General features: G+C 42.1%; 8 protein-coding genes across 8 annotated transcripts; 5 read left to right on the top strand and 3 right to left on the bottom strand.

Annotated features, from left to right (window-relative positions):
• Nucleotides 1-2,374: 2,374 nt before the first annotated feature.
• On the bottom strand, nucleotides 2,375-3,066 carry EAF01_009454 (uncharacterized protein; the record flags this gene model as incomplete). The annotated part of the gene is made up of 4 exons (XM_038917710.1): nucleotides 2,375-2,482; nucleotides 2,545-2,670; nucleotides 2,739-2,902; nucleotides 3,030-3,066. 4 exons carry the CDS (start codon nucleotides 3,064-3,066, stop codon nucleotides 2,375-2,377), a joined length of 435 nt encoding a protein of 144 aa, XP_038766519.1.
• Nucleotides 3,067-7,765: 4,699 nt separating this feature from the next.
• EAF01_009455 (uncharacterized protein) lies at nucleotides 7,766-8,679 on the top strand (the record flags this gene model as incomplete). The annotated part of the gene is made up of 2 exons (XM_038917711.1): nucleotides 7,766-7,880; nucleotides 7,937-8,679. The coding sequence occupies 2 exons, from the start codon at nucleotides 7,766-7,768 to the stop codon at nucleotides 8,677-8,679; spliced, it is 858 nt and encodes a 285-aa protein (XP_038766520.1).
• Nucleotides 8,680-10,974: 2,295 nt separating this feature from the next.
• On the top strand, nucleotides 10,975-12,222 carry EAF01_009456 (uncharacterized protein; the record flags this gene model as incomplete). The annotated part of the gene is made up of 2 exons (XM_038917712.1): nucleotides 10,975-11,734; nucleotides 11,786-12,222. The coding sequence occupies 2 exons, from the start codon at nucleotides 10,975-10,977 to the stop codon at nucleotides 12,220-12,222; spliced, it is 1,197 nt and encodes a 398-aa protein (XP_038766521.1).
• A 540-nt stretch (nucleotides 12,223-12,762) lies between these two features.
• Nucleotides 12,763-15,835, top strand: EAF01_009457 (uncharacterized protein; the record flags this gene model as incomplete). The annotated part of the gene is made up of 3 exons (XM_038917713.1): nucleotides 12,763-12,935; nucleotides 13,029-13,960; nucleotides 14,040-15,835. The coding sequence occupies 3 exons, from the start codon at nucleotides 12,763-12,765 to the stop codon at nucleotides 15,833-15,835; spliced, it is 2,901 nt and encodes a 966-aa protein (XP_038766522.1).
• Nucleotides 15,836-16,629: 794 nt separating this feature from the next.
• Nucleotides 16,630-17,686, bottom strand: EAF01_009458 (uncharacterized protein; the record flags this gene model as incomplete). Its single annotated transcript, XM_038917714.1, has 2 exons — nucleotides 16,630-17,364; nucleotides 17,435-17,686. 2 exons carry the CDS (start codon nucleotides 17,684-17,686, stop codon nucleotides 16,630-16,632), a joined length of 987 nt encoding a protein of 328 aa, XP_038766523.1.
• A 1,630-nt stretch (nucleotides 17,687-19,316) lies between these two features.
• EAF01_009459 (uncharacterized protein) lies at nucleotides 19,317-20,178 on the top strand (the record flags this gene model as incomplete). Its single annotated transcript, XM_038917715.1, has 3 exons — nucleotides 19,317-19,789; nucleotides 19,852-19,935; nucleotides 20,007-20,178. 3 exons carry the CDS (start codon nucleotides 19,317-19,319, stop codon nucleotides 20,176-20,178), a joined length of 729 nt encoding a protein of 242 aa, XP_038766524.1.
• Nucleotides 20,179-20,661: 483 nt separating this feature from the next.
• EAF01_009460 (uncharacterized protein) lies at nucleotides 20,662-22,300 on the top strand (the record flags this gene model as incomplete). The annotated part of the gene is made up of 2 exons (XM_038917716.1): nucleotides 20,662-20,702; nucleotides 20,765-22,300. The coding sequence occupies 2 exons, from the start codon at nucleotides 20,662-20,664 to the stop codon at nucleotides 22,191-22,193; spliced, it is 1,470 nt and encodes a 489-aa protein (XP_038766525.1). The 3' UTR covers nucleotides 22,194-22,300.
• Nucleotides 22,301-23,568: 1,268 nt separating this feature from the next.
• Nucleotides 23,569-25,653, bottom strand: EAF01_009461 (uncharacterized protein). Its single transcript, XM_038917717.1, has 2 exons — nucleotides 25,046-25,653; nucleotides 23,569-24,971 (listed from the first exon to the last, which is right to left on the bottom strand). Exons 1-2 carry the CDS (start codon nucleotides 25,334-25,336, stop codon nucleotides 23,781-23,783), a joined length of 1,482 nt encoding a protein of 493 aa, XP_038766526.1. The 5' UTR covers nucleotides 25,337-25,653; the 3' UTR covers nucleotides 23,569-23,780.
• Between the last annotated feature and the right edge of the window lie 525 nt (nucleotides 25,654-26,178).

Consider the following 26,178-nt stretch of genomic DNA (forward strand, 5'->3'; position numbering starts at 1 on the left):
GGACCGTCATCGGCTGAAGAGACATGCAATCTCGGGGAATCTATCGACTGATTTATACACATCGTCTTCGTACCTCATATGCGTACGTATTTCGTACTACCAGATTCCTTAAAGGGGCATTATATAAGCATTAGGATACGATGCTCAAGATCTCGGAGAACGTCAATTCGCCATCAATCTCATCAAAATTTGCCTCTCCGCGAGCCATACCGCGAAATAATTCCTTTTCGGGATTCGGAAGGAATTGTGTCACGTGAGGACACCCCTTGAACATTAATCCTTCGACTTGTCTCGCGGATTACCGAATCTTGTAGGAGCCACTACTACTTATCATATAGATAGTAGGTACCGATCGAAAAGGATCAGTATACTCATCATCCTTTATCTTTATGTTTCGGGAAGTCCCGTTCACAGCTTACCGTCGGAAATCCACCTATTGTCTTCTAGTGAAATTCAACTACACCCGGCAGCAATGTGTCGCAATATGTCCTTGGGAAAGCGGGACAGTATTGACCCTTGAGATGGTGAGGCATTGATCTGTCTCGTATGGGGTACCTATCGCATATATCTCCATTCATGGGTAGTCAGTCCATGGATTATGATGCTGGATAAATAACTACTCGAGGTGGAGATACAACTGCCTTTTAGAAAGGATATAGTTCTGGGTATGCAAGTGCATGCGGAACGTTATGGTCAGAATTTATTTTCCTATATTTTTGATTGGATATCAACCACAAGATTATTTGTTTGGGTTTCCTTTAGTAGGAATTTGACTGATATAGTTTTTCAAATATATTGAATGGAAGCATGCTTTCTTCTTTTTGGATAAGGAAAGGTAGAGGGGTCGAGTTAAGGTTATGTGATCAATATTCCACGTGATATAAATTTTCTTACTTCTGATTTTTGAGTCATTCATTTTCTGTAGTAATCAACAGTATTCATTCTGTTCATTCCCACATTTTTCAGTTTGGGTTGAAAAAAATTTGTTGGAAAACTTGATTGGGAGTAAGGGGAAGAGGGGGGGCAGTTATGTGAGTGATGTAGAGAGTTATGTGGTGAGAAGTCTCCTTTATTTATTTGACTTTTATCGACTACATTACTTGTTCTACAACTTAAAGGTTAATGTTTTGTTTAGTACAATGGATAGAGTGTATTCTAACCAATAATCATTGTGAAGGAATTTACTTTATACCCTCTGTCATTCAAGAAGAAAATGTAAAATACTTAAAACTCAAAGTTCCGTACACACTTCTACATCTGAGCTTCCGATGATATTGAGTTGTAGTCATTTGAGTATTACAAATAGTGACTATTCATATGAGAAGATTATAGATGATACAGTATCTATGATATAGGTCCTAATTATTAGTATTATATTCAGTCTAAGGAGCTAGCTATTTGTGGAGAAAGTAATTATATAAGGATTGTAATAAGGCAAGCCCTCTCGCTAAGTATATTACAATGCATCAATAAGCGACAGAAGCAAGGCCTTCATCTGCCTGATATTGTTGTCGGAGGCTTGGGTGGATTATAACTTGCTTGTAGACATGACCTTTGTCTTGAGATGAGGGGTAGTAAGAAGGAGCGGGAGTGGATAATAGAGGTGTGGTGAATAGCATAATGCAGTGTGAAGATGGGATGTAGCTGATAGATACAAATATACTGTTAATGATTGCATTATTTCTCTTTCTTTGCTCCATAATATTGGCTATGCCAGATAAAAAGAGAAATTTGCATGCTTCACATTTCTGTTATTCTTAGAGATGAGGAGCTAACGTATTGATTTATAAATCCACGTTTTGGGTATCAATTCGCGAAGAGTGCGGCTGATGATCAAGAAATAAACTATCTTTCCGTCTTTTTATCACTCCTAGCGATCAATCTTCCACTTGATTCTTAAATTTCCCTTCATCAGATCCTGGATACACATCTACTTTTTCGTCACAGAAATTGAACTGGTGATTTCAGACAGTAGTAAATAAGCAATAGAATTGCTATTTGAGTTCAACACAAAAGCGCCATATACCGGGGAAATATATTCTGCTTATATAGACCTTCGTCCCTTATTGTCTCATCGCTACCATCATGCCCCACTTCCATATTCCTAATGGGACCGGTAGGATTCAGTAGGACAGTTAGAACATATGACTATGGGGACCTTAGGCTCAGTGATGGCCCATCCATGTTAGGAACTCATGATGCCATATGTTTTGCTCAGGTCGTAGCACAGAAACAGTAAAACTGATAACAGAAACAGTAAGAATTGCCAGGATTGGCTGAGTGTTATATCATAACAGTAAAACCAATAACAGAAACTCTAAGTCTTGCCAGGAATTGCCAAGCGTCATATCATGATAATTAAACATATTCGTATCTAATCCTTCTTGGTAACAAGCCTGCTTTGCTGCACTGGCCCATAACCACAGGTTCCTTGTTGGCAAAATATCAAGGGTGTTGTTCCGCTGGGGCATGGGTGAGGACACTTCAAAAATGTTAGCAAGATCCGAAGAGCTTTTAAGTACACAAAAGCAAGGTAAAACATACCACAAAGCCACAGCTTCCACAGTTATTTTTGTCATTCTGAGTGTCGACGCAAACATCATTACACAGTATTTTCCCAGAAGGGCAGGCTGGGGCGCAAATATCGTTTACACACTCTGCACTCTTACACTTTAAACACTATAGTGTTAGTGAAATTAGAGAGCAATGTGAAGACTCAAGGCTAAGACGATACGTACTGAATTGCCATATGATCCACAGTTGGCACTGCTGGTACTAGTATCAACACATGTGCCACTGCACAGGGCTTGCGCAGGGCTGGCCGCAAGAGGACCACAGGTATAGCATGGCCCTGTCCCGTGGGCGGCTTGTGATGTACAAGATCCGGGACTTGCGAAATTGGCTGCACACCAGTTCGCGCAGACGCTGTTTTAGCGGGTTGAAAGATGCGTTGCGAACGTGGTGATACCTATGTCAAAAATCAGTCAGAGATTTTAAACTTGTTGGTCATAAGCAGAGAGTGAACTTACCGAACGCAAGTAAAGTGAATAGAAAAAGTCTAGCCATTTCGAGTTGCTATCTAGTGCAGAGATAGGTGATAGTATAGAATAGAGAATTGCGTTGTGAAGAGCTAGTTGGTAGTATAGAATAGAGGAAAATGTTGTGCGGAATTCAACTGTCAGTCTTCAGGAAAGGCGGCTTTTATATATTCGAGTTAGTCCTCTACATACTGCAATTACCTTGGTACAGATTGGGCAAAATATTTGTAAGGAATATCTTTCCTACCCAATCCCTTGCCCATGTGTTCAGCTGCCAGTGCAACTTTGACACATATTCATTTTGATGACTAGTAGAGTAATTTTGATACACCTCGACCCAACCCTTTACAACATATAAATTGATGCGTAACAATACTTCAACGGGGTTCAGGCGGGATTTCCTGCCCACAAAGCTCTGGATTCTGTAAGTGCGGGGTTGTGAGCCAGATCCGAGTGATGGATGCAAGAACCTGGCCTTTCAAAATTTCAGAAGTTACTGAGAATTCACCTATTAGCCCGGCTTTCAGAAGCCACTTTTTCTGTTTAACCACAGCTATCTCTATCATATTCACAGATCTAGCGTCCACAGGTGATCTAACATATCTAGTAAGCGTTCTACACATCATGCATGTCTAAGGTTTCCTGTGCCGCTATTTTGGCTTTCTCCTGAAATTATCTTCAGAGAACGTAACCGAGTAAATTAGTGCATGAGAGTCTATTGGCCAAGTATGTAAGGATACAAGTAAAATGATATACGCCTTGCTTTGATAACCTGTACCACTTCTACAACTTCGATCTCCCAAGAATACAATCTAGTATGTTAATGAATAGACCTTAAGAGTTGATTGGCCAAATATGTAAGCATACAAGAAACTTGATATACGCCATGTTTAGATAATTTGTACTACTTCCATCAACTTCGATCTCCCGAAAATACCACCTCAGATGCCAGTGAGTAGATATGTAAACAATTTGTGGAGTATAAAAGTATGCAACACAATATATACCGTTTCTTAAAAACCCCGTGATACTATCTCAGATTTGCACCTGTTCATTCCCCGAAGAACTTAACGTAATGTTTAGAAGAAAATAATATGCAAGCATACAAAAGTATCAAGATTCATGTCTTGTCTTAGGTTGCTTAGACGGTGCCTTTTTCTTCAATCTCTGGTAAATGCAATCGGAAATTTAACCGGAAAGATCTGTCAATCATCAGTCTCGCAGGAACATAAACCATAATATATGTATGATATTTCAGATCGTGTAACCGTTGGCTCAATGCCTAGGAAATGCAATCATGTAAAGAATGCAGTTGGCAGTCAGCTAACCGAGAGGCTTCCCAGCCCAGCTAAGTTTCGCGAATCTTAATATGCTCATGGCCGTAAGAACTTGAATATTACTATTTGGGAGACCACCACTTTACGCTAGACCTGTGCCCCCGCTTTCGAGGTGCACCGCCCCGCTTCTTGCAGTTTTCCTTCAATGACTGCAATGTAAAGCATGGAAAATACCACCTGATCTCCTCCCAAGATTTGTTTTTGCGAACAACGAGCTTGAATAGTAGCTTTTATTGCCCATCTATGAAGTCTTCTTCTAGGCTGCTTGCAGCTCCGTGTTTGCGGGGTAATCTACTCGTTTCTCTTAGAGCATGTATATCAGGAACCACTACCAGCTCCCTAAATACCTCCCTGTCCACATCGCCCGACTCGTGAAATGATAACATGATAGTAAGACTCTCTGGTGTGTGTAGTAAATTTATTTTGAGTGTGTGTGTATATGGCGTATCGGCGCCAATTATCATATGTTTAAGAAATCATACAATAAGAAATTCACAATATTAAGTAGCTAGCATATTGTTTACTTTTGAGATTGGACTCTTAGAAGGCTGTAGTCAATATATATCATTCTGTGAAGCAGTTGAAGACGGAAATGTAAAAAGTTCCGTTATAGATACTGTGGATCGCTTCTTCGTTTCACAGGCCGCACATCTTCATCGTCCCTCTCATCCAAAAGAAATGATAAGAGCTACTTCTATTGCTTCGCAGGTCGAGAGTCATCCTCAATGTTAGAACAAGCAAAGTCATCGTCCTCAGAGTCGTCCGGGTCATCCTCCTGGCACGTTCAAGAAATCTTTGAAAAGGGCACTCCTGATATTCGGCGGTTGATGCCGGTTCTACAAGAGAGGGAGTCAGAGAAGACTGTGAGTGATGATCGTTGCAAATAGGTGTCGGTAGACATTGGTAATCTTCAGAGACTTTACCTCGTTTATGGTGACCGAGAGCGACAAGCTGTGATACCGTCTAAGATGATGCTTTGAACTGTGCTCATAAGCTGGCGTCAGGCCGTCATCTGTCAGTAGTGAAGAAGGCTTTCGTTTTCGTAGGTCATCGTAATTTGGCTTATGATGAACTCGGATATATGGGAAACTCGAACACTTTTAACTTTTATTATGTATTCCTAATCACTCTTTATATTTACTCAAATCAAAGAAAGGATACAAAAGGCCATGGTTGCATTTCAATTAAAGGAATTTGAATCAATTAGGAAAAATATAAAGCACTTGTACTATGGAGGCTAATCACTAAAGGTCATTCACCTACATTTACACATTGATGAAGAAATGATGAAGAAATCCTCTCGAGGCAGTAGTACCGTGTTAATCACTGATGAACTCTTCAGGACGAATACGAGTTGCCTTGCATACGCACTCTTTCGGATTGAGTAAGTTTGGTGCTTGCTCAAAGAATCCTGATGCTGCCGATAAGGTTATACGTACGTAGGATACACAAGGATCTCGTGATTGCTGCCATACACGCGGTAGTATGCAATATGGATGGCGAAAAAACTATGTTGAGGGAGGCTTCGAGGGAAGCTTCGAGGGAAGCTTCGAGGAAGTCCCGTTTGGATGGTGATTCATTCATTCAAGGGAAGCTCGTGTAAAAGTTATTGCAAAAGACAAGCCATTTCAAAATGACAATGGGATTCGGTTTTGTCCTATAAGCCGGATGAAAAAGATTAAAACCATCAGAAAAATATGGGCAACAGGAAGAATAAATTCAAAAATTTCCATATGGAGGCAATTGTTTGCCTTTTACTACGCTCTTAAAGAAGTGCAGTCGATGGTGAAGTGCCGGTAATGTCAAAGCGGAAGATTACCAGTCACGTGCTAAGCTAATGCTACCACAGACTCCAGCTCCGTCCTAATTTCCTTTTCAGGTTTCGTAGAGGCTGGAACCTCGAAATGAAACACCACACCACACCGCCAAAGAAACACAGTATGACGATGTTTCCGTATCTCAGCAAAAGTTCATTGTTTACATTGTTTGCTTTGTTTACAATCGATGCCATCAGAAATGATTTAGATCATATTGACCGGAATCAAAGAATCCAGAAAGAAACTTTGAGTTGCTTAATGAAGCATGAACGGAGATGTTTGAAGTCGTCTGAGGCACAGCAGTCAGTATTGGAAGACATTGAGACTGAACAGTTGGAACTTGGGACGAGAGGGTACTCTATGACATGTACAAAACATCATTTCGTACACGGGTGCTAGTGGCTACATTGACGATATCGTCACAGAATGAGTGTTCTCGTAAGAAGCTGCGATGGTGAAGTAGCTGAAGGTCAAACTCTTGTGGCTGATTTGAAATTTGCTACAGAGGAGTGTTTCCAAAAGTTTGGGGTTTATCGCCAACAGTTCCAGTCTAGGCTAGGCCTGCGAACAGGTTTCCCCACTATATTTGTTCCTTGTGAAGAAACCCACGGCCATTGGAGATTCATAATTTTAAAGTTGCATGTTCCCAGACAACCGCACGGCCTTCAGGAGATTTTGAGCATCTGCGGCTGCTAAGACTTTTGAGGCTATTGCTGCGATTTTGAGGCTGGTTTTCATTATCGGTGTTTATAGAAGTTGGGCATTGTTCATATCCCGGGAGCTGACTATGATGTCGAAACAAGCTTAACTTCTATGACCTTGCCTACTCGAAACAGGTAAGAAGCCAATCGCCACTTCCGAATACCGATATTAGTCGTTTAATTCTAGGAAGGAGCAAAGTCCAAACACTCAAAGCATCAGCCTTAGGGTTGGAGAAGCAAAGATGAAAGATCCGAGAGGCTCATCTACATGAGATTCGAGATCGTCCCCAGGTAATCTCACGCCCCAGTATTGCATGATCGACCAAGAAACATCTTGTTTTGTCATTGGTTATTCTTGACATTGTTAGGTCTCTCGAAAAGATTCCGACCTTAGTCTTAGTTGCTCTGTATGGAAGAATCGCAGATCAAGGCCCTAAAGAATCTAGGTCCTTACCAAGTCATGACTGCAGTAACGATTCGTGGTCAGATCTTTGACGTCTCGGAGTAGTATCACCAAACCTCTTGGTTAGATGTATGTTTTTGAAACGTTTATGGAGAGAATATGGCCAAGCACACCAATGCAGTTCCTTGCTGGGCATCCGGTCTTTTTCATTCAACCAAGCTTTTTGACTTCTGGCAGTAGTGGATTTTTGTATAAAGAACGTTCGTTCTCCCAGTGTAATATCTTTTTTTTCATCATCAGCATTCTTCAGCATCTTTTCTTCACTTCACTTTATCTTACAATCTTTCCATCTTGCGCCGGTCGCTTTAAATTTAATTACACAAACAATCCTTTAATAAATTCCAAGTTCTTCAACTTTATAACCAATCAACCAACCAACCAACCAACCAACCAACCAACTACCTTCAAAATGCAATATACATCATCAATCCTTCTTTTGGCCTTCGCTGCCACCAACGTCCTCGCCCACGGTGTCGTCACTGAAGTCCAGGGTGCCAACGGTGTTAACATGCCAGCTCTCTCTGGTATGCTTTCTCTTCTCCTTCTTTCTTAGCTTCATCCTATTAACTTATTTATCTAGTCGCCGATGGAACTCCTCGTGATTGCCCAACCCCAGGTTGCGGATCTGAGGCTGATACCTCCATCATCAGAGCCAATGAGATGGGTACTTCCAAGGCTTCTGCTCTTGGTCGCACTGCCACTGGTCCAGTCAGCGCTGCCAAGATGATCTCTATGTTCATGGGAGGTGATGCCAACAGCACCGCCGCTGTTGCAGCTCGTGAGATTCACGCTGCCAGCATGCACCGACGCTCCCTCGTTGTCCGCGCCGCTGATGGTGGTGCCAAGACTCCATCCGGCACTTCAGAGACCGGTGTCAAGGCCGCTATGGGTGCCGGTGCCACAGCTGGTATGCCAACCTGCGCTGATGACGGAACCGTCAAGATGACCTTCCATCAAGTCAACCAAGATGGTGCTGGACCATTGACCGCAATGGTCGACGCCACTTCCGGTGGAACTGACCCAGCTGCTTTCAAGAAGGCTGCAGTTACCCAGAACGTTCCTGGTATCGGTATCGGTGGTCTTTCCGCCGCTCAAACCACCGATTTCCAAATGGCTGTTCAAATGCCAGCTGGTATGACTTGCTCCGGCTCTGTCGGTGGCGCCTCCAACGTCTGTGTCGCCAAGGTCCAGAACAGCGCTCTCGCTGGTCCTTTCGGTGGATCCGTTGCTTTCACCCAATCCGCTGGTGCCAAGAAGCGTGCGATTGAGTACAACCTCAGCAAGCGCCGCTTTGCCCGTGCTCTTGCTACCGAGTCCGAGTAAGCATCTTCAGTATGCTAGCGATGGTCGATAGCGGGTAATGCACCCGAAGTGGTATGGAGATGGAACAAGTTATACGATTAATGGTTATTATTGGTTGATGCATGGCTCGGAATTCCCTTTGTGTTATAAATTTCTTTTGTATTGTGGTGGACTCTTGCTGGCGATGGAGAATGAGATCTGCGATTTCTTCTTCAGAGTTGGAAGAGGGGTGGTCCTATAGATATTGTGATGCCGAATTGACTTATACTTTCCTTATACACATAAAGTCCTTTCATAGATGCTGAGCACGCTCATTATTTAAATCTTAATTATGCTGATCAAAATACTTTTTCCCTTCTTGCTTCTTATTGTGATTTGATTAAACTTTCAAGCTACACAGCTTTGAGCTTCTTTCTCGCCAACATTCGCAGTATTTTGGGGTTTTTGCATGGATCTCAAGAAGGTTCAGATCATTTACATACACATCAGAATCTTCAATCATCAATGTGATAGCCAGATGAATATTCCACAGAACATAGACACGGAACCAATCGCATACCAAGAAATCCGTCCCACGTTGAAAGAGTTCAATACCAAGACAGCATTTGGGCCACTTAAATGCATCGCTTATATCTATCCATCAATATGAGATTTACCCCATAACATCATCTCCCAAAACAGCAATGTCACAAAATACTCAAAAAAATATCCGTTTCTTTCATTAAAAATCTTATAGCAAGCCCCAGCGCAGTTGGAAGGCTAGGTTAGATCTTTTATGTCTTGGAAGGGCGATACGGAAAGAAATATATGATGAACGCAGAAGAAGAACGTTCGGTACACAGTCACGAACACTTCAGTAGGTAGGTACCGTTATCTCTGATTATCGGATAAATTTTGGAAAGAAGTCATCCAGGGAAGCTTGCGGTATTACAGTGTGACTTTTTTGGAACCGACGTACGTTGACCACCGTAATTTTGATATCCATAAAGTATGCATCCATATTTCACAAAGCCAAAAATGGGAAACTCGGGTCTCATCCGGTCGGAGTCAATCTTTTTTTTCCAAATCAAGGTAGAGAAAGGAAAGCGTTCCGAATCGGATGCGTGCCTCTGACATACTCGTCCTACCCGCTCTGCAAGTTACCGATATCTTACACATGGATTTTTCGGCAGCTTTCCGGTTTGGATGGTGGATAGCTTGAGCTCGACATATTAGATTGATCTTTCAAGAAGTTGTGTTATGTCAATAACGGTAAGATGCAGAAGTGTTATCTATGCATACAGATTGATTGATACACAAAATCAGATCAGCTGTGAGGCTTCGATGCACTGAATTGGCCCGCGAAAGAATGTTGACACAACTCTCGAGCACGTGAACTCCACGCCAAATTTAGAATCTTGGCATATTTTTGTCTCACAACTTTGCAATTTTCTCGACAGTCAATTGCGATAACTTCACCTGATTATATGTTATGTCGAGCACAGCATCATTATCATCTTGATTCATCTGTGACACGAAGTTTGAAATGATGTTATCCTGTTACTTGCCTAGCGATGACCCGTTCCACATCCCCCCGTTATTACATATCCCCTAAAGTCACTCCCTTTGCTCAATATCTCATGTGGCTCTATGTGGCTCGCCTACAACAATAATATGAAGGTATCGCGTACAATACTAAGAGCACCCGCCACAAACATCATGTACTCATATTTCTGAATTGCGTTGAAGTTTTAATGCTCTTGAGTCATATTTCCGTTTTCTATTGATCTTAATTAAGTAGTTAAGGTCAAAGTCAACTGTGAACGACCAATTCTTGATTCATCTTGTATTCAAATTTCTGTTATTCTTTGGTGCTCAGAATCTTGTGTTAGTGTGGTCTATTTTGGTAACATCGAACAATACTAAGGAGAGCTCCATTGTTCTTAACTGTGATATTGACTGTGATGTTATCAAGACCTTGATCCTCGTCAGATTTGCTTCATATCCACAATTTTATAGTAAAGTAATGCACTTGCTATTTATTAGAGACAGTATCGTTACGAGCACGACTTGTGATCTTTTAGGCAGCTCAAGGATTTCCAGAGACATTTTGAATATAAACTCCCCTCCCCTCCTACAGCCAGCGTGTCAACGTCAACCTTCAGTATCTTCGAAAGTTCCACACCAGAGTGACAGTATCTTGATTATTTTATCATAGCTATCTTTGCTAGGTAAATAGACTGGACTGCCTTCTACATCACTCCTTCAATACACCTACTACATTGACACCTTATCATACCGACGATTCACCACGCTCTAGAAATATACAAAGCAAAGATGGCTTCCAATAGTTCGAACTTCGATCCACTCACCCAGAGCATCATCATTCTCATGGCAGATGGCGTTGCAACAGTGTCTATCACCCCACTCGACATCGACTTTTTTTACTACTACAACGTGGCTAGTTGTATCAATTATGGTGCTCAAGCTGGAGCTTGCTTATTGATGTTCTTCGTCGTCGTCGTCCTTACCAAGGCTGCCAAAGGCAAGTCTCTCCTTTTTGTCCTCAATGTTCTCTCACTCATTTTCGGGTTCCTTCGCGCTATGCTCTATGCCATCTATTTTCTTCAAGGCTTCAATGACTTCTACGCCGCCTTCACGTTTGATTTTAGCAGGGTGCCACGATCTTCGTATGCTTCTAGCGTTGCTGGGAGTGTCATTCCTCTTTGTATGACAATTACAGTCAACATGTCTTTATATCTTCAAGCTCACACTGTTTGTAAAAACTTGGATAATATACGTCGAATTATCCTCGCCACACTCTCTGCTACCGTCGCGCTACTAGCAATTGGTTTTAGGTTCGCCGCAACAGTCGTCAATTCCGTGGCTATCCTAGCAACATCTGCTTCGTCCGTGCCGATGCAATGGCTAGTCAAAGGAACCCTTGTAACGGAGACAATCTCGATATGGTTCTTTTCTCTCATATTCACTGGAAAACTAGTATGGACTCTCTACAATCGCCGAAGAAACGGATGGAGACAATGGAGTGCCGTGCGAATTCTTGCTGCTATGGGTGGTTGCACTATGGTCATACCCTGTGAGGATTGAAACCCATGATCCGATGAGAATGTAAGCTAATATTGAACAGCTATCTTTGCTATCCTCGAATATGTAACACCAGTTTCATTTCCAGAAGCAGGCACTATTGCCCTTACATCGGTCGCCCTTTTACTTCCCATATCTTCACTTTGGGCCGGCATGGCAACAGACGAGGAGACATCTACTATCGACGTATTAAACCTTACTGGCTCACGCACCATGCAAGGTTCACAAAGCGGAAATTTCTCACGAAAGACATATGCCAGTGATACCACGGCACAATCCTCTCGCCTCGATTTTACATCTAGAAAAGGAAGTAATGCCACCATGCTGAGGAAAGGCAGTAATGCCATGGACCAAGTTACCACAATCGACTGTATTGTTGAAAATAACCAGGCAAACCATGCCCCGAGAGATAGCACGGAAATGGATCTCGAAGCCATGGGTGTCCGCATTGATAAATCGTATGGTGTTCAGAAAGCTTGAGTGGATTTAAGTACAGTTACGCATAATAGATACCCCTGAGTCGGTCAGGAGAATTGATTGGACAGTGCAACAAAGGTGATATCTGGAGATCCGGTGGTAATGAGCAGTGATTAAGAGAATTAGCACAGGTGTGAAGCGAATCGGACATTGAAATTTCTTCTTCAATTGTATTTAGGCATAGAAATGGATGGTGTTAACTTATTGGTCTCTTGAGAATAGGATCATTATCAGACTTTAAAATTTCCTTCAAGAGAATGACATATCTTCCAATTTTGATTACTTTGGCAAGTGCCAACCGCTATTTCTAGTCCATAGTGACATCGCATCATAAATGGAAGGAGTATTTCTCGTCAACTCAAGGTATTGACTCCTGAATAGATACACCAAATAACATCACAACTTCATATCGTCATTTGTTCAGCTGCCTTTTCATAGAGCATAACTATTTCACTGCTTACGCCATTGATCATATCATACATAGTATTCCTTGCTATTTGATTTTGACTTGCAGTATTTACAGGGACAGTGGATGTGGCAAATATGGCTTACCATGGATCATGGGGACGTGGTCGTAGCATTTATGGCCATAATAGTGTTCGCTCCAATGCTAAGAGATCTACCGCTGTGAGATCAAGATCCAAAGCTTCTTCCCTAGATGGCCAGACTACTCCTGATAGTGGGCAGAGTATTAGGGATAAAAAAACCTTCCATCTGTAAGGCTTCTTAGACACGTTGGTTTATATAAGTCAACGGGTCTAGTATCCTCTATACCATTTCAATAAGTACTAACGACATACATTTCTCAGCTCGAAACCAGTCGTAAAATCATCCCTTCGATGTCTAGTTGGTAAATTCGAAGCCATGGACGCTTTGAGTCTTCCCATACAAGATTTCACACTCCAACCTGCACCATTACACTCAGCACGAAACTCCTCTCGAAAAGGAAGCAGGTCACGAGATTCTTCACAGAAAAGATTATCCACCATCTTAAGTCCGACTAGTAGGAATAAGTCTAGAGATGGCGATGTATTTATCGAGGAATACATGAGAAATAAAAAATGGGGAGAGGCGCCTAGTAGTACTAAATCGACACTTCTCCGATCTCAGAAAAGGCAATTTCAATCGAGACGACTGAGAACTCCACAGCAGCCGGCAAAAGCTATAAGGACACCGTCGAAGAGTGAAAATCGGATGGTTTCCTCGAGATCGACTTCGAAGAATTTGAGTGGTAAAAACCCCGAAACTCCAGCCTATACACTCCCGAAAAAGTCTCCAAACAAGAAAATTGGAAACATGATTAAAGACCGAATACGCTTCTTCGACGGAAGTCCAGACGAGAAACTTCCCTCGAGCCCCACAAAATCAAGTCCTCCAAAAACTGTCCCATCTTTATTTACTCCAGCTCACCATGTCTATCGGAATAATGAATCTCCCTCAACTTCCTACACTACCGCTATCGAAACACCAACCTTCAAATCAACAATGAGAGGCTCGACAAACTTCTCTAGAACATCTGAAGTGGCTAAAGACAAGATTACTACAATATCTTCAGCACAAAAAGCGCAATATACACCAGTAACTCACAGAAAACAACGCAATGTTTTTGGAGAAGCAGTTCAGAATCCTTTCTTGGCTTCTCAAGGAAGTTCGGAAAAGACAAGGTCTTCGAATACGGTTTCGCCTCATACCTCTCCGGCGAGACCGCAGGGATTCAAGAGATTGAAATCAGAAACTAAAGGTATGTTGATTGTTATGAACAGATTTCTCGAGATACCCAGCCAAGATCCTTGTAATTCCTAACTAACTGCCATCACCAGTAGACATCAATTCACGCGGAAGTTCTCTAGCCCGCTACGAAACCAACGCTACCCCCACCCGCGGTCCCTCTCTCCCTAGAATCTCCCGCCCAAGAGGACGAACGATCCCCGGTCGTAAGGATCCCAAAACAGGTATACAAAAAGATGTTGATAAGCGACGGAGCCAAATTAGCGAGAAAATCGAAGCTATCTATCAAGCTAAGAACGAAGCCCGGAGAACTGAAGGTCAAGATGCTAAAATTGTTCTTCAAGAAAACTATGCAGTGCCTCCTATGCCGAGAAATGTCGAGAAAGATGATGTGAGACAACCTCAGCGGATAAAGGATACGTCGTCTTTTCGATCAAAATCGAAAGTTGCGGATATGAGAATGAGGTTTGATGGTGGTGCATCATTTGCCGGAACCGTGTTGCCTGGTTCTGCATCACGAGATGCAGGACCAAGAATTGTGTCTCCAGTCAAAGAAGGAGAGGATCCTGCAATTATCCCTATTCCTCCGCCTGCACCACCACCTCCTGTTTTCTCATCGCCCGTTCGTAGGAAAAGTGTTCCTGATCCTGATACTCCTCAACATTCTCTTCCTCTCCCTACTCAAGAACAGAAACGAGTAAGTCCCAAATCTTCCGAGTTTGCTTCCTCGCCGAGGAAAAATGTGCTTTCAGAGACGATCATGCAGAGAGTATCTATTTTACCCTTAGAATCCACAGAGAAGATAGCAATCCAAAAGCGCCAGCAGACACCAGCACCTATGAATGATTCACCCGCAACTCCACAACTTGAGAAGAGTGCACTTCAGACTTGGCCGCGCTCGGGGATCAAAAAACCGAAACAAGTAAGAAATGGATTGATAGCGGAGAAAATGAGATTGTTTGAGGATATTTCGAGGAAGGAGAAGAATGATGAGAGTATTGTTCTTAGTCCTGGGAAGGAAAAACAGGATGGGGAGAGTGGGCAAGGGAGACTTGCGGTTGGCAGTGGTGGTGGTAGAACAGGAATGAGAACAAAGACGCTGATTGAAGGGAGGAAAGAGAAATTCGAGAGTAGTCCACGGAGAGATGGAGATGAGGATGGGGAAGCGAGGAAGGGGAGAATCAATCCGGTTTTTCCAATGGCTATTGTGGCGAATGACGGATGGAAGGGGAAAGGGAAGAACAAGGGAAAAGAAAAGGAGGGGCCAGTAAAAGATAAACAGGAGGATGTTGGTATCCAAATTGTTGAAGTATCTTCATCACCCGCGCCGGCAAAATCAAGAGAGAGGCCAGGGAGCAGAGGACCGAGAAAAGGAAGTAGAGGCCGTGTGGTTGGTCAATGGAATGACTTTTCCCCGGGGGGTGGTGGGGATCGGGATGGAGATGCATTAGCGCATTTACCTCTCAAAAGAGGATTGAGAGATGCAAGAATGCATATGGGTAGAGATGGGAGTCAAAGTATTGATTGGGATGAGGTGGAACGGGAACTTGGGGAGAAGGGAGGGTGGAGAGATGAAGACCTTGATGGGTTGGTGGGATGGGGGGAAAAGGAGAAAAGAATTGATGGCTTGAGAGGGGGGAAGGGGATCAGTGTGAGTGTTAGAGTGAGGGGGAAGGAAGCTGGTGGGAAAGTTGGAAGAGGGGAGGATGGAAGAGATGAGAGTGAGAAAAGAGATATAATGGTGGTTAAAGAAGCGGAATGTGGATTGTCGGAACCGAAACCGTTGAGGGCGGTGGAAATAAAGAGGATGGTGGAGATTTGTCGGGATAGGGAGAGAGTTGGAGAAAGAGAGAGGAGTAGAGGGAGGAAGTTGGAGAGGAGGAAATGACTAGGAAAGGAGAATAGATTGAGAGAATACTATTAGGTGTTTGCGAATGGATGAAGAAAGGAAGAATTTGTGTAGATGCTTCGAGGCATTTTAGTTTGGGGGAACTGGTTAGTAGAATGGATTATGAGTGTGGATGAGAGGGTGCGGAACATGAGTAGGATATCCTTGCACTGTGCTGGTTAAGTAGGAAATGAAAATAGCGGTAGAAGGAGAGAATAGATGATGATGAGCTAAAATCCATAGAAATTAGAATTAGAAGAAATAAAAACCAGAATTACTATTAGGAGAAGAATGTGAAACGAGTATAGAATGCAGTTATGGTCACATAGATTATTCCGATCTGACATTGTCCCATGAGATATGGGGTGAATGGAAACGGAATGATGGATGATGGCCAATTGTACTGGTAACTGGATACCTTGGTATTGCATTACAACTAGGTCACTTGCTTACTGCCTTTTGAGACAAAAGGCAACAAGGGATTGGAATCAGATATGCAACAAAACTTTTGGACTTGCACAAGTTGACCAATAGGAGCAGAGTGGAATGCAATGTCAAACAAAAAACCTAAGTGTGATTGTGAAAGAGCCAGTATTCCAAGGAAATATTTAGGAATTGGGTATAGAAACAAGAACGACAAGCTTTCAGACAGCAAAGATTGCAAAAAAGAACTCCCCCATGTATCAATCCCTTCGCTAAGATAATCCCCAAGGATATACCAACCAAACTCCATGGCCGCTCACTTGACCCATGCATGCCAGTTACTCTCGTTATTAGTTGACATCATCTGCCGTTTAGGTTGGCTTTCCACCAATTGCTTCCTTGCTCCGCACACTGCCACCGTCCTCACTCATTCCTTCTAGCTTCAGACTCGTTCCTCTACTACTTCTAGCCCCAATGCTCACCCCGGTACCTTTTCTCTCGCTCAACGCTTTGGACCACCTCTTCTGGTTCTTTCCGCCCTCGACCATCTCATCGAATCCGAGGACTTCTCTGATCTCTGGGATTTCGGCATGATCTCTGGTGTTTTTCATCCTGTGACACCAGGTGATTCTCTTCTCTTCATAGCCTTCACTTTCTCCTATCTTATCACCATTTCCCAAAATCCCACCGCTCGCATGCATACCAACGGGCCCGTCAGCAGGTGAAGTGATCGGAGTGGCCATTCGCACTGGCTCGAAGAGGAATTCTCCGCCAACTTGTTGGTAATCACCTCCTTGAAACAATTTGCCGCCTTTGATTTGCTTGAGACTTTGTAGTACGCTCTGTCCAATCCCCATAAGAGTACCTCTGCGCTGATATTCTGGTCTGGTGCCGAGATTCAATGTGCGCATCATTCCTAACTCATCGTATAACTTCTTTGTAGGATCCGCATATATTGGAAATGGACAATTTGTGACTTCTTGGTACATGGGGATTAGAGATGGACTGCCGCAACCAACGACGGCGATAAAAGTGGGTGTATGGAGTTGGAGGAGGGAGTCTTCGGTGATGGATGCTGTGAGGGTTCGAAGGTATTCTTGGCAGTTCTAGTAGAAACGTAAATGTTAGGTTTGAGTTGAACTATACAGCTAGGGCGATAGTAGAGAGACAGCTTACTCCGCAAAAGAAATGACGGATGAATATAACCAAAACTCTTCTTGCTACATTCGGGCCTGAGTATAGACTTTTGAAAGGCCTAGTTTTGCCATCCCTATCTAAGACGATCATACTTTCAACCTTCTTCAGCACCTCTTGGGAGGGTACATCATTATTAGTATTGAGGTCCCCAACAAATTCCACAGAAGGATCGACGCCATCGAATGAAGTATCTATTGAGGTTTTTGGAGGTGTAGCATGTGGACGATCCATGATTATTGTATGAGCTGAATCGTCGAATGTCTTTTCATTCAGGTCTTTCTCTGTGGTAGAATTAATAGAAACTCGATTCGCAGTGGGTGTATTAGACAAGATGACCATAATTTCATTCGATTCGTTTGCGCCGGTTCTTCGGATTTGTCTTCGTCACTGATTCACGATCGTTTAATTTTGTCGAGGCTTAGACCTTTGGGTTGGCTCGGATTTCAACTATGATGAGTAAAGTGAATATACCCGTCGTCGGGATTTGTACTTTCGTATACATAAACTCTTTTATGGAATCTGTATTCTGTCATATATTTTTTGCTATTAGTCCTTTGAATCCTCCTACGTGTCAGAGTATCAGAATATCTGTGTCAGGTCTCAGACTGGTTTCAAGGACCGCCAGCCGTGGATAGCTTCCTTCCATTCTCTCGTTGAGCTTCATACTAATCAAGTTTGATTGGAGAAGACGACGTAATTGTGGATGATGCACCTGGGCGTCAACGAATAAGGTTATCAGATTGAATAAAACTTGAATAACGGAGCGTCTCTTAGCACGAAATAGATCTTGATATACTGGAGCTGTTGGACGTGCTCATCGGTGGTATGTTTTAATTTGGAAATTATAGGGTTCACCGGTAGGTCACTGGTGCCACTGAGTGGGTAGATGGTGACAAATGTGGCACAAAAGTTGGAGTGATATCTGTAATATCTGCAATATCTTATTATAACTACTCGGTATACTTCTCCTTCTCTTTCTTTTTCTTCGTATATATGGGCAGATCAATACAACAGAACAGATACATGATGTACGGCAGACATGGGAGAGGATGAACGGTTCAATCTACGAATAGGATGAAGCAGAGAAACGAAGAAGAAAAACTATGGCGCTTCGTGAAGTTTTATCATCATACACTTATTACTTTGCCCAACAGACATGGTTCAAGAAGAAGATGGATGAGATCTGCTTCAGCCTACGATCCTACGAATAATAAGTAAAATCGGGAAAAGCAAGGAAATCAGGGGGAAAAAGTACAACTCCCGCAAAGCATTGCTGTTACACATTTTATCTAAGAATAAGAAAGATTTTCGAGTTGCGTTTGGTGCTACAGAGGACAGTCGATCGCTCTCCGGTACGTAGACGAATAGGCATGCATGGAAATGATCCGACCGGTGAGCTCTTTTGCGGCCTCAATATATCATTCAATTATGAGATGAGTGATTGGAGTTCACACCCAGGTAAACTTACAAATTAAATGTCGTGTCACTCTCGATACCTATCAAGCATAACATAACGTCTGAAAAGTTTCACAACGTTGTTGAACAAACCAAGATGAGGGGATGGATGAGGGGAGGAGATTTCCCGCCATTCATCTAATCCTTTAAGCTTATCATGATGGGGATGGGATTACATCCACTTCCTTCCCAATTGGTTGTACCTGCATTTATTGAAAATATCCCGATGAGTGGCTGTGCTTCCAGCTGTGTACCCTTGAATTCTGCATCTGTTGCCTAATATTGATTCAGATATCAGACTGAGAGATACCCTATCCCATCATCTTCAATCGAATGTTGCAATCATCTTTTTTCTTGGTCAAAGTCGAAACCAGGCCGCTTTTTCGGACCACTTCCTTTGGAGATCATGTCCGATAGTCCATTATCAATTGCTGCTAGTATCACAGGTTTGCTTACCTTTGTTGCAGCTGTCATTGCTGCTTTCTATGCACATGCTCTCGGTCTTCGTGATGCCGTTGATACACAAGCCGAAATATCTAGTGCATTAGATAAAATATGTCTTCTCGAAACGGAGACTGATATGTTGAATAATGCATATTTAGCTTCACTCATTCGTCAACCAGATCGAAAATATGGTGCTGGCGATTTCAAGTATTTTCAGGGACTTTATGTCCAATCATTAGAACGGATGAGAATCATGGACAGAGATTTAAGGACGAGTGCCGAATTCGTAACTAAGGGTGATGGATATGGTAGGATGTCCAGAGTGAAAAGAAAGGCTACTTGGATGGGATCAAGAGCTCGTATCCAAAGAGATATCGATGAGAGGAAAACCGAGAGCATAAGGATCTTTCAAATCCAACTTGCCATGTTATCAGCGTGAGTTTGACCAATTGCTCATTCTCGACTATTTTTGGGAACTAGCTCAAGGATACTTGCAGGAAAATTGATGAGCTATCTTATCATCAAAACGATCATAACGCCACCTGCAATGTCATGCTGGCCGATATGGGAGACTTGTCAAAGTATGTGCTGTTAACGTGCGGCGTCAATCGCTGGACCCCCAAAACTTAGGACCTGCTAATTCATTCCATAGTGGCATGATGAAACTACCTCTGACACCACCATCCCCTACACTTTCTACTTCCTTTCTTGATCGACCAAAGATCAATAATCATGCAGAGATTCCAGCTGTGCCAAGTCACTACCACACGCCATCAAAAACGTCCGAACTAGCTCCACTTATTTCACTTCCATTGAGAGTATAAGAGTATAAGATACTCTTCATTCAGAAAATTGATTTCAAAAAGACTTCGTTCTAGTGCCACGTCAAAGCTTCCGATCCATTACACTAAATTGTGACCTGGTTGCCGGAAGGGAGAGAATTCTTCAGCTCTTCCAGGAATATTGCCCTGAACAGGCTATTTTACACCTCGCTACGCGTATCCCCTGCAGGGCATATCTATTCCCGTCGTACATTAGTCTCTCGGATTTTCTTATCTCAAATTTCAGCTCCGAATATAGATTCGATTTAGGATATATCGAAAGTCGCTCATGAAATCGAACGTTGCATACGACCTCAATTTATACTCATTATTCCCTGGATGTGCTGAATGATGAAGTACACCATTTTCATCAACAACGTCGCTGTATACGAAGGTAGTTTATGATAAGTGTTATCAACACCTCGAGTATAAAGGCCGATAGGATTGGAAAGTCTTGAATATCTACTACTCGTTCTATTTGGACACATGAAGTACCTAAAGTGGCTATCAATTGGCAGGAAGGAAAAGTATGTGATCAACTCTTGGAAATTTTTCAATCACTTTCATGCTTGATACTAACATCCAACAGAGTGAAGGATAATAAAGTTAGCATTGATGATCTCAAAGATGGCAGCAGCGTATCTGGGCAACTTAAGGGTTCGATCCTGAAGGAAACTTTACGGTCAATGGAGTTATCATCACAATGTACCGTCGATGCTCAAAAGAATATCGCCAATGGATCGGCGATGGGAATATCTGGAACTAAAACTTCCACGGGACCATCCCGAAAAACCAGCATCTCAAGCAAAAGGAAGTCTTGGTATAGTTTGTCGAGCAGAAAATCGGAAGACTGTGAACCTATCGCTATTAAACAGACCAGCCTTTGCAATCGAACGGAAAGCCGTAAAGATCCAAAAACAACCTCTCCACACGCAATTAAAGAACCTCTACCTCTACTCAACACCCACAAAAACGCTTCCAACAATTCCATCACAATCATCGTTACATCCCCAACCCCAGATTCCAACATCCCACCAGACTCTTGCTCTATATCTAGTACATCATCACATATCTCATCCCTGTCCTTGAAATCCACCTCCAGCTTCGATCCATCCCTTCTCATGCCCCCCTTTCCACCAACTCCTCTAAAATATGACATCCCCAAGTCAAACGAAGCGCCCGAGGTGAAAAAATGGCTTATCGGTTGTATGAATCGAAAAGCTGATACGCTCCCTCGCAAACTCGTTTTTCGAATGATGGAAATTTATGGGATTAAAAAAGAAGAGTTGAATCCGAAGATGTGGGGAAAACTTCAGGAAGGGGTTGTAGATGAAGGAGTGGTATTGAGTGTTGATGTTGATTCTGATGTTGATGTTGATGCTGAGAATAAGGATAAGGATAAGCATGAAGGCAATGGGAATATTGAGGAGGAGAAACAAGAGCCGGAGAAGGAAAAGAAGGAATCTAACAGTGTCGATGCAATGCAGAACCCAAGGATTTCATTCTATTCTCGAGGAAAGCGGGGTCGAAAAGATAACACCTCCGAACATCCCAATAACACCATTCCCACGAAACGACATTCCTACCCTACCACCAATCCCAGAATTAATACCAAAAACCACATCATCACCACCATCAAAAGCCCAAACCCAAACAAAACCGGGCCAAACCCACAATCTCCACCCCCCAGACCCTCAACCACCAACCCACGAGTCTGGCAAAACCCCTCTTCGCGCGCTCGCAATTGGCCAACCACTATCCCCAATAATAATAACATGATGAATATGCACCATAACGCTGCATTTCCTTTCCCTCCTTATGCACATATGAAATCGAGACCGAGCTCGCAGCATGGGAAACATGGTAGGTATGGAAATGGGAATGGAAATGGGTATGGGAAAATGAAAAAGAAGAGGGGGGTTTGTCCGCCGTGTTCGAAGAGGGGATCGATGATTTCTTTGGGGAGGATTCCGGAACATGAGGAGGAGGTTCGGGGAGGGATCGGGGAGGTGAGGTGAGAGGTGAGAGGTGAGAGGTGAGAGGTGAGAGGTGAGAGGTGAGAGGTGAGAGGTGAGAGGTGAGAGGTGAGAGGTGAGAGGTGAGAGGTGAGAGGTGAGAGGTGAGAGGTGAGAGGTGAGAGGTGAGAGGTGAGAGGGGGGAGGGGGGAGGTGAGAGGTGAGAGGTGAGAGGTGAGAGGTGAGAGGGGGGAGGGAGGAAGGAGAGAGAGAGAGAGAAAAGAAGCCTGTTTATCTGAAGGAACATATTATATATACATTTATCGGCGTCATGATCCCTGAATATCAAATTCGATTCCGGCGTTTCTTATATGGATGGTTTGAGCTTTGGGTTTGAGCTTTGGGGCTTTTGTATATACATATCTATATATCTAGCAATATATCTACTAAGTATCTATTTATATCACATCAATATCAATATCAATATCAATATCAACAATATACGCATCATTTATTTCTACATATCAAGACAGCACTCAAACCATCTACGAAATCAAATTGACACACACTCTTATTTCAAAAAGAATCATCGTTATTGTGAAAATTTTCTTATTTATTTAGTGTATCTATCTATCTATTTACCTACCAGTCTATGTATATTCCTCTCATCTCAAATATCAATATTCCTCCCTCCTACTATCTACTCGCCTCTACCTCTACCCCTACCTCTAAACAAAAATCCCATCAATCAGTAGATTGATACCTAGATAGGTAGATAGATAGATAGAAAATATCTCTCTTCTATCAGCAAAATACTTATATCAATATCAACATCAACATCAACATCAACATCAACATCAACATCAACATCAACATCAACATCAACATCAACATCAACATCAACATCAACATCAACATCAACATCAACATCAACATCAACATCAACATCAATACTAATACCTATCATCTTATTACTACCTACCCCATCTAGATATTCAATACATTACCCCTCTAATCGTAATTATTAATTATACATTTCTATCTATTAGATATTAAAAAATTAGGTAAGAGATTGATTTTGCGAGTTTTATCAATTGTATATCATCAAATCCCGTTCAATTTCTTTTCTTTCATCCCACCACCCATTACCATCTTTCTATATTTCAAATCGAATCTGATCCAATCTTCCATACCTAGCCTTAACACAATTCTTTTATCATCTCAAATCAATATATTTCTTATCTGATTTCATCTTATTTCATCTTGTTTCATGTATCCCATGTCATGCCATTCCAATCGATTCCAAGCAATATAGTTTATATACATACCTACATACAACGCAACTCTATATATTTTGATAGAAATTAGTTGATATTAACTTCCATTCATTCACCTAGAGATACATATCACATAAATATTGTATTCTCAAAACTCAACATCAAACCAGCAATGAAAATTAATTCAACCATATAAAAGGAGTAACAATTGAATATAACGCTTAGTAGCTCATCTCAGTTTTTCCAAACAGTTACCGCCCATTACAGACATCTCTTTAAGTGTCTAGATAGATATCTCCGTAAATAATAACAAAGGCATGCTAAGTATGTTCAAGTGAAAAGCCATGCTGTGATAAGTAACACATACATCGGCTTAATAACTACACAATCCACCAACCTCATCGTCCAAAGTCCATGTTCCAGCCAATCCACCCAATTCCAATCCTCCATCAGGTTGTTCGTCCAATTTTCCCACAAAGAAATCCCCTTTACCCATGGTGTTCAAATCTCTATTCATGACTCTTCTTGCCCAAGAATCAATTGTTGGCTCTCCAGTTTCATCTCTCGCTTGTTTTAGAAAGGGGATGAGCGCCGTACCACCCGTCCCCTTCAACTTCCTCTTCTTCTCTTCATCATCACCTTTTCCACGAGACGCCGTTGCAATATCTACCTTTCGGCTACGAGTTGCTTCGGGACTCATGGAACGGGAATGAGAGTGAGATTCACGGGATTTGATGACGATGTAACGTGTGACAATAGCGATGTGTTTATCGCGGAATGTGCGCAACATGGCGAGACAAGCATCGTAGGCGAGACAGAGTTCATGGTTATCGGTATGCGCTTCGACGTAACCGCGAACATTGGACACGACGGTCATATCTTCGAGAAATCGTTGATGAGGTCCTGGCATGTATTTTCTCATTTCGAGAAGAAAGTTATGCTTGGTTCGGGGGGCTGCGCCTTCAGCTTCACTCTCTGATGTGGCATCCTTCTTCTCACCCGTGGGTCGATGTTCTATTCCTAGAACAATGTCGAAGAATTGAAGAATGGAGCTTTGAGCATTACTACCCCCAGAGAATTGACGATATTGACCGACTCCATTACCCTCATCATAGAAAACTCCATTTGGTAATCCAGCTTCTTCCATATTCTTGCTGCCAGCGAGGAAAGGACGAATTCGATTATAGAACACATGAGGATCGCAGCTTTCATGCATGCGTTGAAGAAGTGTTCCAAGATCATCGATTCTCTCCGCAAAGGTTCGAAGACAGGATGTGACAGTCCTGCTATCATTCTTACGAGCCGCCTCAATTGCTGTAAGCATGAGTGGAAGAACGGGAGCAGCGCGAGCTTCGATTGCCACTGAAACCAGATAAAACCAAGACTCGTCGATAGAGCCAGTAAATGTGGTTAGAGTGGCAAGATTCTCCAGATTGTCGACATGTTCATCTGCAAACAATGGTTTAAAGTTCCAGAGACAGACGGCAGCATATGTGGCGACTGGTGGTACTTCCAAGTAGTTTGAAATGTGTAAAAGAGGGACAGTAATGGATGGCGGCAGGGTCTGTAGATAGCACAAATAATCAGCACAAGATTTCCAAACCAGGCTTTCTGATCGACGGAAAGAGTTGTACAAACCTCTTCAGGGCTATCACCACCCCAGATATAGCTGTGCGCCATAAAACATAACAACGAATATGCTCTTCGCCATTCCGAATCATGTTCCAGACCGGCAGTCGAAAGAACTGGCAGACGATCAATAACACCGCGCAGGCGTTTGCTCAATATCAAACCTTGAAGGTTTGCGTTAATCGCCTCCCATTTGTTGTAGTATGGATCGGGAAGTCGTTCGAGAGGTAAATCAGCCGGAAGAAATCCATATTCTAGAGAGATTCCGTATTTGCTGAGTTTGGGAAGTGGAGGAAGCATGGTCTGATTGGGGAAAAAAGATAGATAGGTTCAAAGTATCTGTCCTGACGCAAGGAGTATAGGAACTTTTGTCCAATACTCCTCAGCCTTTTCGATAGTCTTTGTAGTTGCTTTGCATATGAACTGCAAATATAATTTGGGAGCCAAAAAGGTACTGAAATGATGTTGGATGATAAAATGTTTCCGAAACTTTTACCAGAAATCCTTTTTTTTAGAGGGCAAAATTGCCCCTCCTATATATAGTAAAGAGAGGGAGGGGCAGGTGGTCTAAGAACTGGGCCAAAATTAGCGGTATCGGTATCGGCTCATAAAGACTAATCATTCGCCTTCAAGAGAAGATTGTTTGTCATGGTCATGGTTCTGGTACATGGCATCATAGCAGATGTCAAAGAGTTTTTCTTTTCTTTTCTTTTCTTATCCTGTCTTCTCTTTCCTTTCCTATTTCTTCCTTGTCGGCATTTAGATTATATGCCTGGGACCTTTAGTAGACATTTAAGAGGTAAAGTCGAATGAAAACATCTATTATTAATGAATTTCATTGAATTATATATTATAATTATACTTATAATTATACTTATAATTATACTTATAATAATAATAATAATAATAATAATAATAATAATAATAATAATAATGACGTAGTTTATATACGAGTGAATTATATTACTAAATAAATTACTTGATTTATATATATAATTCGTTTATATATAATTATATACTTTCTTTATTAGTTAATAGAATTGTTCGAAATTTTCTTATATAAAATTTAATTTTTTAATTATTTTAAAAATCTAATCTTATTTAAAAAATCTAATTATTATTAAAATTATTAAAGAAAAAGA

The sequence above is a fragment of the Botrytis porri genome (assembly GCF_014898465.1).
Source record: "Botrytis porri strain MUCL 3234 chromosome Unknown BPOR_014, whole genome shotgun sequence".
In the NCBI taxonomy this organism is placed as follows: Eukaryota; Fungi; Ascomycota; class Leotiomycetes; order Helotiales; family Sclerotiniaceae; genus Botrytis; species Botrytis porri.

What these genes read in the sequence shown, in the direction of transcription:
- EAF01_009461 (XM_038917717.1), bottom strand. Translation starts at nt 25,336, where the DNA reads ATGCTTCCTCCACTTCCCAAACTCAGCAAATACGGAATCTCTCTAGAA. An exon ending in GTGGTGATAGCCCTGAAGAG is followed by an intron (nt 24,972 to 25,045) that starts GTTTGTACAACT and finishes TGCTATCTACAG; the next exon opens with ACCCTGCCGCCATCCATTAC.